Source organism: Mastomys coucha, unplaced genomic scaffold (assembly GCF_008632895.1).
Source record: "Mastomys coucha isolate ucsf_1 unplaced genomic scaffold, UCSF_Mcou_1 pScaffold20, whole genome shotgun sequence".
Classification (NCBI taxonomy): Eukaryota; Metazoa; Chordata; class Mammalia; order Rodentia; family Muridae; genus Mastomys; species Mastomys coucha.
The window spans coordinates 131,125,332-131,136,875 of NW_022196903.1; the positions used below are offsets into that span (position 1 = coordinate 131,125,332).

Below are 11,544 nucleotides of genomic sequence, written 5' to 3' on the forward strand. Positions count from 1 at the left end.
GGGGGGGCGGGCTGGAAACATGCTGTCCTAAGCCCCTTGTGTGATTCTGAGCTGTGGGTAGATTTCCTGATGATTGCTGTAAACTAGAAAGGAACGTTCTAACTTGTACTCAGCTCTGGCATCAACTTCACGTCACACAGATTCGGTTGTTTCTATACAGAGGCACACACATATCTTGAAATAGCTTCCTGGGAAATAGCTTTTTAACTAGAAGAGCTGTGGCGACTAATCACATTGGATCATGTGTGGACTTTATAGAGCGGTGGGCCTCTAGTCCTAAGAAAAGCATGTGCTGCAGAAACAAGAGAGGTTGAGAACAATGATAAACGAGGACTTAGCAGTGTAAGGCCCCCACCCAGCCAGCTCACCTTCCAAGGCTGTAACCCCAAAGCAAAAGTTCTTAAACTAGATATGGCAATAAAGGGACATAGTGCTAATATCCCTGTACTAGGAGTCAAAAACATGTAATCTTTCTTTTGTTTAAAAATAGAGATGATAGATAAATGATAGATGGATGAATAAGATAGATTTGTGTGTATATGCGCACTCACGAATGTGTATGTTTGTGTGTGTGTGTGTGTGTGTATGTAGGTCAGGGAGCAATTTATAAAAGTCTGTTCTCCCCTTTCACCATTTCTAGGAATTAAACTAAGGACCTTACTTAGACTTGGTGACAAGTGCCCTTACCCGCTGAGTCACCTTGCCAGCTCAAGACCCATAATTTTTCTTACCCAGTAAAGTGTGATTCTAACAGTGGTCTAAAGCCACTAGGAAGTCTCCTCATTCCGTTAAGTCAAATGATACGTCAAAGTAGAAAAATCTACAACTGCTGGGGAGATAGCTCAGTCAGTCAAAAAGGATAGGGGGTCAGTGCCTAGAACCCACATTCCAAAAAGTCAGGCACAGTGATGTGTGCTTGTAACGCCCCCACCAGGGTTAAGGTGAAGACAGGCAGAGCCCTGGGACTGGCTAGTAAGCAAACCCTACTTGGCAAGTCCCAGACCAGTGAGAAGTCCTGTTTTAAAAAGAAGGTAGGTGGCACCCGAGGAATGATATCTGAGGTTGTTTTCTGGCCTTTACAAACACACACACACAGCCATTCCAGCACACATACACACGCACACATACATGCACAAATGTACACAGGCATGAATGCACATCATGCATACCAGTATGTAGACAGACACACATATACACACATACATGCATGAATGCACATCATGCATACCAGTATGTAGACAGACACATACACACATACTGCCATAACAATACACATACAGACACACACAGCCATAGCAACACAGACTCACACATACATGCATGCATGTACGCACACATTCACACCAGCATGTAGACAGGCAGACATACACACACATGCATGCACACCAGTGCATGTGCACACACACACACACACACACACACACACACAGGCAGGCCTGAAATATTCCAAAATGAGTACACATCCAGACGATGGCAAGCCTAGAAGGTTGACACACATTCAGATCCAAAAGACCCTAACTGACAGAGGATACGATTAAATCTGACTAAACAATACTTAGGAGGGTGAAAATAAACTTCTCCACCAGAGTAAGATGTACACACCCTGCTTAGCAAACATTTAGTTCAGCAAGAGGGTACATTAAAAAACCAAAGCCATGCACCACAAACCCAAAGCCTTCATTTGCAATGAGGTCCCCGTGAGCCACCACCATCTCCTGCTACCCTGAGAGGAGCAGTGTGACCTTAGGGTGTCTAAGCAGTGGGTCTAGAAAGAAACCCCAGCTCACTCTGGTCTGTTTAGGGCAAACCACTCCCACAAGGACTACAATCCATCCTGGGCTTTAGAGTAGCCAAGTTGAGCAGATCAGCAAGGACAAAGCTGTGACCCAAAGCTAGCTCTCTGGAGGTGCCTGTCACTATACTAGAAAAGCAAGGACTGAGTGAGGTACGCTAGTTTCCTTTAAATACGTGAACAGCTGTCAAGAGGAAGACAGCCCTGTGCGATGTCATGAATGGACGCTAAGAACATCCCCGATTTCTCCAAAAACCATCCCTGATTCCAAAGAGGCAAAGCAGTGTAGTGCTGCGAGGGCTTTGTACGGATCCAGAGCAATCAACACTAATTCAGACACTAACATTCTGGATAAACGGATGTGACGTAAAGCAGATGACCTTGATAGCGTGGGTGGTCTCCCTCCAAGAACTGGAAGGTCTGCACTCCAAAAGGTCAAGATTAACAACACACCTGGCGTTCCCAGGAATTGTTGCCACACACCGGTTATTCACTGGAAGTTTCTTGTAAAACTGGCTTTTACAAGGGTCGTATTGTGAAACTGATGATCACCTCATTCCAGGAGAGAAAACGTCTGGGAGGACGTAAAGAAGACCTGAATGTCGCAAAAGGAAAACTGTCTCAAGAGCTCTTCTAATTCCTAAACTGGGGTTCTAGTCTCAGCTCTAGCGCCAGGGAGCAGCAGGACCACCAAGCTCTTCATTTGCGTATCATGCATATGTATCAGTTTTGCATATCTGCTTACTCATGCTGCAATTGCCTACTTCATTGCCTTTGCAATATTGCACTTCTATTTTTTAATGGGATAGAAGAAATTACTGGTTTTTTTTTCCCCAGAAACCACATCAATTTTCAAAGGCAGCTGAAGCTACAGAGATGCGTTTGCACTGGAATTTTGGCTCCAAGGCCAGTACCACCTTGAAAAGTTGGCGTATTTCCCCAAACCTTTAGGTTGGAGAGATACCAAGAATAACAAGAGAATAAAAGAGATGATTCAAAATATTCTGCACTCATCTTAAAGTTAGTCCTCATCAGCTGAAAAAAAAAAAGTCAAGTTCCATTGGAAGCAACAAAAGCCTGACACTTAAGTAGAGGCAGTTTTTCAATGAATTCAGTGGCCAGCAACTAAAAATAAAGTTGAATTTAATACTATACTACTACAATAGAATAAATAGAGTCAGAGAAACGTCCTTTTGACTTTAAAGAGAGTTCGTGATTTAATTTAGTTTTGTTTCCTGGTATTGTTTCTTCCATAAATTTATCTATTTTTCTGTCTCTTTCTTTCATGTTCTTTCCTCTCTGCCTCCATAATAAAAAAGATGAAAGCTAATTTTGTATGATACTGCAAGGACTTTTTTTCCCCCTGAGACAGGGTTTCTCTGTGTAGCCTTGTTTCTGGCTGTCCTAGAACTCACTCTGTAGACCAGGCTGACCTTGAACTCAGAAATCTGCCTGCCTCTGCCTCCCAAGTGCTGGGATTCACCGCCCGGCTGCAAGCACTCTTCTTAAGCTGAAAGTTTCAGAAAGTTTTCACAGGGAATTGCTCACTGGTAAAGCGCTCAGCTGCTTGCTTTCTTGTTAACTACGACCTTGCTTTGCTTTCCCCGGGACTCCTAAGAGGCAGCTCCTACTTACTCTCCCTGTTGCAGTCTAAGTATCTTTCTGTTGCCCCTACAGGCGCATGTGTTTGAACACTTGGAAGGTGGAGGAACCAAAAGAAGAGCCTCCTGGCCAATGGAGTAAGTGTGAGGCCAGTGGGGGGCGGACCTTGAGGTCTTACCGTCCAGCACTACTTTCTGTTGGAGCTCTGCAGATTCCAAGGGAAGCTGATTCCCCGCTCCTGGTGCCAAGCCACCCTGCAATGAGCAGCTTTAATTTCCTCAACCTGTAAGCCAAAATACGACCTTCCTCCCTGTCAGGTCTTTAGTCACAGCAAAGAGAGAAGAAACTAATACAATTCTCTTACTTGGTCAATCAAGAACAGCCATGCATGACATTAACTTATATGGAACCCTGGCTTTACACATACATGTTCTATGTGGAGAGTCTTATATCTTGAAAATACCCTTTGGGTGCCCTTGAGATAGATAAAACAAAGACTCATTTTCTTGCTTTTTTAGTCGGTTAGATGTAGGAAGACACATGCTTCTCGACAAAGCAGGAGTTTTTGTTTTGTTTTGTTTTTGTTTTTCTAGTCGCACTCATATGTCTGCAGACAACTTCTTCCCTCCCTTCGGCCTGATCTTTTAAAGTTTCTTCTAACCATTAACTACAGGAGCTATCAGTGGACCTCATTTCTTTTAACACTTGGAGGAAAGCAACTCGTGGTGGCTCACATCTTTAATCCTGGTGCTCCTAAGGCTGAGGCAGGAGGATCTTAAGGGATCCTAAGAATCTTAAGGAGAAGTTTAAGGTCAATATGGTCTACATAGTGAGTTCCAGGATAGCCAGGGCTATGGAAAAAACAATGTTGTATACATACACCCCTTGCAAGTTCTTCTAAGTTCTTCCCCAGGAAAAGGGAAACAAATGTAGGGAAGCATGCATAATCTACCCTCTTCTTTACCCTAGCTACTGTTCCTAGAAAATTACGGGTGTTTCTACACCTGTGCTCCCAAATCCATTACAACATTATTCCCAATTACCAGGATATTAAACCACCAAACTAGCTAACCATCAATGGGCAATTAAAGCAAAGACAGTTAATTTACATAACAGAATACTAACATCAGGGAACCCTGGTTTCCCAACAACCTTGAGGGCCAGAGAATCTCTGATGCTGAGGAAGAATAGGCAGACACAGAAGGACAAAGGCCACACTATCGAATCTTCAAGGAAAACATTAAAAAGCCAAACTCGTACTCAGAAACAGAGAACCAAATGGCGTTTACCAGTGGTCAGGGCAGGAGGTGCTGATCAAACAGTACGACGTTTGATTTATTCAGGAGACAAAAGTTCTGGTAGTAAACGGCCTACCACAGTGACTTTAATAATTTATTATTTACTTATAAATAAGTTAATTATGTATAACTCAAAATATCTGAAAGACAATTATACCTGTTCTCACCCAAAACCAATGATGAATGTTTGAGGAATTAAGGGCTGGGAGATGGAGCTCCTGGTTCAGTGTTTGCTGTATGAAGATGAAGACCAGAGCTAGCAATCCCTGACCCCCCCCCCCCCCAGGGGTGGGCAGGAGGATCCTGGCCACTCCACTGGACAATCAGACTAGTCAATTCTTGAGCTCCAAATTCAGTGAGACCCTGTCTCAAAAACTCAGGAGGCTGAAGGCACAGTTCAGTGACTAAGCCCAGCTCCTGTGCTGAGTCTGCAGAGGACCTAAGTTCAGTCCCCAGCACCTACAGCAGGCAGCCCACAACTCTACATCTAGGGGATCTGATGCCCTCTTCTGGCCTCCACGGCGCTACTGTAGCCCGACGAGTTAGGAACTCATTAAATTTTCCTCAGCAGTAACAAACAGGTAGAACATACATTAAAATTAATCTTCTTCATACATTTTAAATAATGAAACACACAAAAGAATTAAAAGATTATGAGAAGCTCACAAAGCACACAAGTACCACAAAGCTAGACAGACAAAGAGTCGGCCTGGTGTAGCCACTTAGGCACACAGAACCTCCTCTAAGTCTAAGGAGACTGACCTGATAGCCCCCAGGATTCACAAGGAAAGTCTGGTCACGGTGAACACATGTACTGTAAAGTAGTTCTTCGTGAACACCAAAAGTCACTTCTAAAATCAGCACCACGGAACTGGGGATGGGACTCGTTGGCAGAGTCCGTCCATGCCTAGCATGTCCCAAGTTCTGGCTTTCATTCTCAGCACTGTCCAAAACTCTGGGCTTGGAGTAACATGCTGGAGAGCTGGAGGCAGGCTGATTAGGAGTTCAAGGTCATCCTCAGCCACATACCGAATCTGAAGCCAGCCTGAGCTAGAGGAGACCGTATAGCCAAACATAAAATAAAATATAAAATAAAAATAAAAATTGTTGCTGTGTCATTAGAGCAAAAAGTGGCAGACAAGAACAACAAGAAGAAAAATAACCTTGTGCCAAGGGATAAAAATATCACCCGCTTGCTTTCATTTGGCAGGCGGTCCAGAAATCTGAGTGTACAAATGTATGCCTGCATGGATGAGTGCATCAGCTGGCTTTTGAATTAGAGGATAGCGTTACTCAATCAAGTAGACTAGCCCTTTCAAGAAACATGTTTTGCGATGGCACAGAAGGTTTCAGTTCTGAAATGCGGGTGTCAACTGTGAAGCTAAATTTAAATTTTCAGTTGTTTTTCTATCAACCCTTCCCACACTTGCTACAATCTGAATAACAGTGACTCCAGGAAGCATTTAATACAATGTGTCTCTGGTGTCTCCTGGGCTTTGGCAGGGTTTTTTGCCTTAATTACTTGGAGTCTGTCAAAATATAGACTAGAAGGAGGCACTCAGGAGGAGAGTGTGGGTACCACATTATCCGTGCTATACCATTGGCTACGGAAGAAACATGTTAACCCTGAGAGGCAGAAGACGGGAAAGGCTGGGAAACCATGGGCTGCGTTTTGTCATACCCCCACTGTGCTCAGCTTGCTGACCCTCAATCAGCAAGCTCACTGGAAGGCAGGCCTGCCAGGTGAAATTAGACTAGACAGAGTCTATGCCCTACATCAGGCCTTGTGCATGCTTCCACATACACATGTATGATTAGTCCACCCTGGTAATCAGCACTGTCTTAAACGTGTCCTTGCTGGTGCGTCCATGGTCAGCCTGTCAACTAGAAAGCTCTGTTCAATTCTTTTTTTTTTTTAAACCTAGAAGACCTGTGTATCACTTCGGGTTAGAAAGTCCTCTAGTGCATACCAGCAGTGCTTTCAAATGGAAGAGTGTCAGTTATTGGTAGCAATCATACATTTCTGGTTAGTTTCCCATGATTTAATATAAAGCCATTAAGTATCATTATAGCCATCAGTGGCCAAGCTGTAATTGACATGAATCAGACTTTCACACATGTGGAATCTCTCTCTCTCTCTCTCTGCCTGTTTCTTCCCTTACCCCTCTGTTTGTATGTACACACAAACATGCATGCATGAGTATAAATGTGTGTGTGTGTGTGTGTGTGTGTGTGTGTGTGTGTGTTGGTATTGCTGAGTAAGGATATAGGTTTCTGTTATATAAAGTCTTTTGATTTGCAGTGAAAAGCAAAATACTCAGTAGAATATGTTTAGCTTGATTTAATTTATTCACCAGGGAACTTAGAGATCTAGAGCATACCTGAAGCATCCTAATACCATGAGCTAACGCATGCACATCTGCCACATGCCAAGACACCATTATCTGCACTAAAAGACGTGCATGCAATAACTCGCTCAAGGTTGATAACCGACGGGGGCACTGAGGTGTGCTGGGTTCCCACGGCTTAAAGAACCTAGAAGTGACTTGTCTCACATTGCCAAGCTCACAGAGCAAAGATGGGGGCTTGGAAGTCAAACATCTCAGCACATGCCCAGAGGTCAAGGCTTAGAATGATATAAACCTCTAATAGGATACAAGGATGTTATCTACACACCCATATACCGGTACATCAGTGGGTGGGTGGAAGCGTAGGGGTGAAGTAAGAAAGCCCCTCGAGCAATCCAGGCCATGTCAAATCAGAGAGGCTCAGACTCTAGGCAAATCTCACAGGCCTCCACTCCCTGCAAGGCACTCCAGTGGCCTGGAGAAAGCTTAGATTACCTGGATCCAAGGGAGGAACAGGACTAGGCTCTGGAGACATCAGAGTAAGTCATGAACTGCAGTACATTCTAATATGTACAATCTCTTACAGACTTAGAAAATGAAAAGTTAGCCTAAGGAAATGGCTCAGCTGATTAAGTGCTTGTATGTAAAGCACTTAATTTGATACTCAGAACGCACGAGGGAGGCAGGGAAACCTGTCTTTTGTAATCCCAGCACTGGGGACTTAGAAACAGGCAGATCCCTGGGATCCACTGACCAGCCAGCCTAGCCAAAGGAGCAAACTGCAGGCCAACAAGAGAAACTGTCTCAACAAACAGGGTGGTTATCAATCGAAGATGTCAGAGGTTGGTCTCTGGCCTCCACATACATGAACACATATAGGAATGAGCATGCCGGGACGCGGGGGCGCGCGCGCGCACACACACACACACACATACACACACACACACAGAAAGCGAGGAGGGGCAGACAAAGGTTACTTATAAGACAAGTGCAGTCTTTAAGGCTGGAGGGTGGCTGTGTGGTGTCTCAGCCAGGCAGCAACGAGGTAGTAATAGTTACACACCTCAGAGTAAACATGAACTCCGTATTGCTACAGTGTGTTTTGAAAACTGTTAGACCAGTCTGCGGTGGTTTCTACTGAGCTGTGGAAAGCTTCAGAATGGTCTCCCAGGCCTAAGTCTAGACTGCTGCCTTCTCAATGAGGGCGTGTGGCTCGGATCTCAAGGAAGCAGCCAAGTTTTGAAATAGGAAAACGGAGTCTGCCTATAGAGGACATACAAGTCATGGTAGAGACTCACGTGGCTATCATTTTCATGGTAGACAGTCACGTGGTTATCATTTTCACCACAAATGAGAAACAGGGAAAATGAGAAGGATGGTTCCATGGGAAAGGCACTTGCCACCAAGCTTGACAACGGAGTTCAACTCCACACTCCCACCCTCTCTAGGGACCCATACTGTGGAAGGAGAGAAATATTTCCCATAAGTAGTTCTCTGGCCACTACAAATGTTTGTTTTTTCTCTCTCTCTCCCTCTCCCTCTCCCCCACCCTCCTCTCTCACATGTACACACACACATCTGCAGAGAGGACAGAGAAATGGACCCAAGCAAGAAGTCTTATCTTTTAACCATTAAGATTTAGAGTTGGTAAGGACCTCCCTGAGCAGTTAAAAAGCTAACATCAGCCAAAGTTCCCTTTGAGTGGGTGCCATCTTTCCTCCGGATGGGAAGAGTCACCCACAGGAAGTGGGATGAATCTGGGAACCTAGTCATCATATTGACACCCCCAGAAGACCCAAGGTCAGAGGCAAGCAGAGGCCAACTGGTTGGAGTCCACAGAGGACTCAGAAAGCTAAGAGAGAGGGTAATGCCCTAGGACTTTCAGGAAGCTAACTTAGGGGACAGGGATTGGTTATGCTCTTAACGTGGCTACAAAGAAGCCCAAGAGGGCATGGGATGGCAGGTTTGTTGACCTGCTTTCTGCCAGACTGATTGACCTGAGAGCAAAGCCAGCTTCTCTGGGATGGCTGCGGTGGCAGAGTAGCATGTTTTTACACAACAGATGAGCAGACACGTTAAGACAGGACAGAAAGCACAGCACCTGTGACCACTAAACTTGAGAAAAGGCCAAGATGGGGATGTGGACACACTGGCAGTGAGGCTTGGGATTAAAACAGTCAGCTGGGAATGACGGGAACAGGAGCTACAGGGATGGAAACTGCTTTGAAGGCCCACCAGGGCAACTGAGGCACAGCTCAGGGTAGCAAGTACACCTGGATAGGAGGATTCAGTTCACGCTGATGTGACAGTGAGGGGGCATGGACGAGCATTTCCAGACCCTAGTACTTCGTCCCTAAGGCTTCGTCTTTATTATTTTTATAATTTTTAAAAATGTATTTGGGAGAGATGTATGTGTGCGCTCTGTGTGAGGTGTGAGCAGGGGCCCCAGCAGGGTACTAGCTATCCTGTTTCTTCTCCATCTTAATTTCCCTGAGAAAGGGTCACACTGGGCCTGGAGCTAGGCTGGTTGTCAGCAAGCCCCAGCAATTCTACTCCATCACCTGTAGCTAAGGCTGGGGATGAGCTAGCCACGCCCAGCCTGTTACACCGGTGCTAGGGATTCAGCTCAGGTGGCTCGGGCTTGAGCCGGAAGCTCTCCTACCCTCCCAGTCATCTCGCGGGCCCTGTGTTTAGCTTTCCAAACCATGCAGAAGGGCTTGGAAGAACCCTTCCTCTTATTCCACCTGTTGGAATGTGGAAGGAAGAAGAAAGAAAAAAGGAAACATAGATGGATAGATAGTCAGCCAAACTCCTCAGTCACATGAATTGAGCTACTGTTAGCAGCCCGGATTTCTCGCCTCCCCGCCTGCCCTCCCTCCTCTCGCCTCACACCCTTCTCTCCATCCCACGGATTCTGTTCCTTCCACCAGAGACACGCCCTGGGGCAGTTTCCTCATTCTCCAGATCCTTCCACCAGCTACTGACAGAGGTTCTCACGCCATTGGGAAACACCAGGGGAGATTAAAGGGGAGGGGCTTGAGCATCTTCTGGTCCTGGCCTGCTGTTTTCCTTGCCTGGGTTCTGCCAAAGGCAAGAACAACTGAGGAGAAGCAAGTGGCAGAAAAAAGAGCTGAGGAAAAACCAGAGACTAAGACTTACAGCATGGCAGATCATGACGGAGACTCAAACCAGTAGAATGGTTAGAAGGTAGTAGCTGGGCACAGAACTGGAAGGTGCGCATGCGCATGCATCTTTCTTTAAGAGCATATAGATTACCTGTGTGGCTGGTTTTACTCCCAGGCAGGTTTCTGTCTACCCACCGGAACCCACCAGAGTGGTGATTGTGTCCTTTTGTCCTTTGCTGGCAGCCAAAAGCTCCGTGTGGTTTGGGGTTTTTTCCCCCATAAGCCATCAAGCCCTCATCACTGGTAGTCTTATGGCGTTAGCATTTGGGTGGCGGCTCCTTAGCACACACTTAATTGTAAGTGTAAGGAGTAAGAGAAGCCTTCGGTTTCGGTTGTGAAGCTCACAGGGAACCTAGGACTGGGGCTGTTGCTCAGGGATAGGGTGATGGCCTAGAATGTACAAAGCACTGGCTTCCACCCCCAAAGCCCCGCCAAAGAAAAGGGGGGATCGAAAGTATTGACGTTACTCAAAATTGCTCATTTTAATTCACTCTGGAGGATAGCTGTCTTACTTGGGAGTTTATATTCCTACTTCTCAAGTGTCCTCATCCCACTGTAGAAACAATGGGCAAGGAACAATTCCATCACTGGCAAAGATAGATCCATTCAACAAGCACACGTTGGGAGCACCAACATCTGCTCGAGAATGGATCATTTGCTGAGAATATCCGAACAAACGAGACATGTAGTCGACCCCTTGAGATCCACGATAGTAAAGGAAAGACATAGGAAAAAAAAAATCAGGTACTTTATGAAGCTTCCACAATTTGACTTCTTCAGAGGTTGTTTATGATCTATCCAGTTCCCTGTTATGTGATCAGCAAATTTACTTTGTCACAAATCAGCAGAAGAATTCGTGAGTTGGTTGTAAAAAGACTTCCAGATACAGAGAACAGACAACAGATGGGACATCACAAATGCTGACTACTTACCTCCCCCACCCCCAAGGCTGTGACAAACTCACAGGCCCTGCAAATGCCACAAGAAGGTCCTTACCTGACTTGCCCACGCCTGCTCTTCCAAATATGGCCAGCTTGACCTCTGCGCTCTTAGCCATGGCTGGTGGTGACAGGGTTTAATGTTCAGACTTAGGATGTGAGCAGATGGTGCTTGTTGGTGGTGGCTTTTAGTTTCACTGTGTCATCGTCAATCAGAGGAGTTCACAGTCCTTCAAAGAAAAGAGAGTTTGGAAATAAATCCATATCTCTGATATATCAGGAGCTTGAGAGCACGAGCGCGCGCGCGCGCACATACACACACACACACACACACACACACACACACACACACACGGGTCACTCTTTGTCTTAGTTTCTTTC

At 45.6% G+C, this 11,544-nt stretch overlaps 1 protein-coding gene across 2 annotated transcripts in view; it reads right to left on the minus strand.

Annotated features, from left to right (window-relative positions):
• The window catches only part of Rerg (RAS like estrogen regulated growth inhibitor), a 106,759-nt gene that overhangs the window by 90,068 nt on the left and 5,147 nt on the right, over window positions 1-11,544 (minus strand). Inside the window, exon 2 of one of the 2 annotated variants that reach the window (XM_031383698.1) lies at window positions 11,222-11,393. In XM_031383698.1, coding sequence (XP_031239558.1) covers window positions 11,222-11,282 — 61 coding nt within the window. In that variant the 5' untranslated portion in view covers window positions 11,283-11,393. Of the gene's footprint in view, window positions 1-11,221; window positions 11,394-11,544 lie in introns of those variants that run through there. The other variant, XM_031383699.1, reaches the window with a different exon arrangement.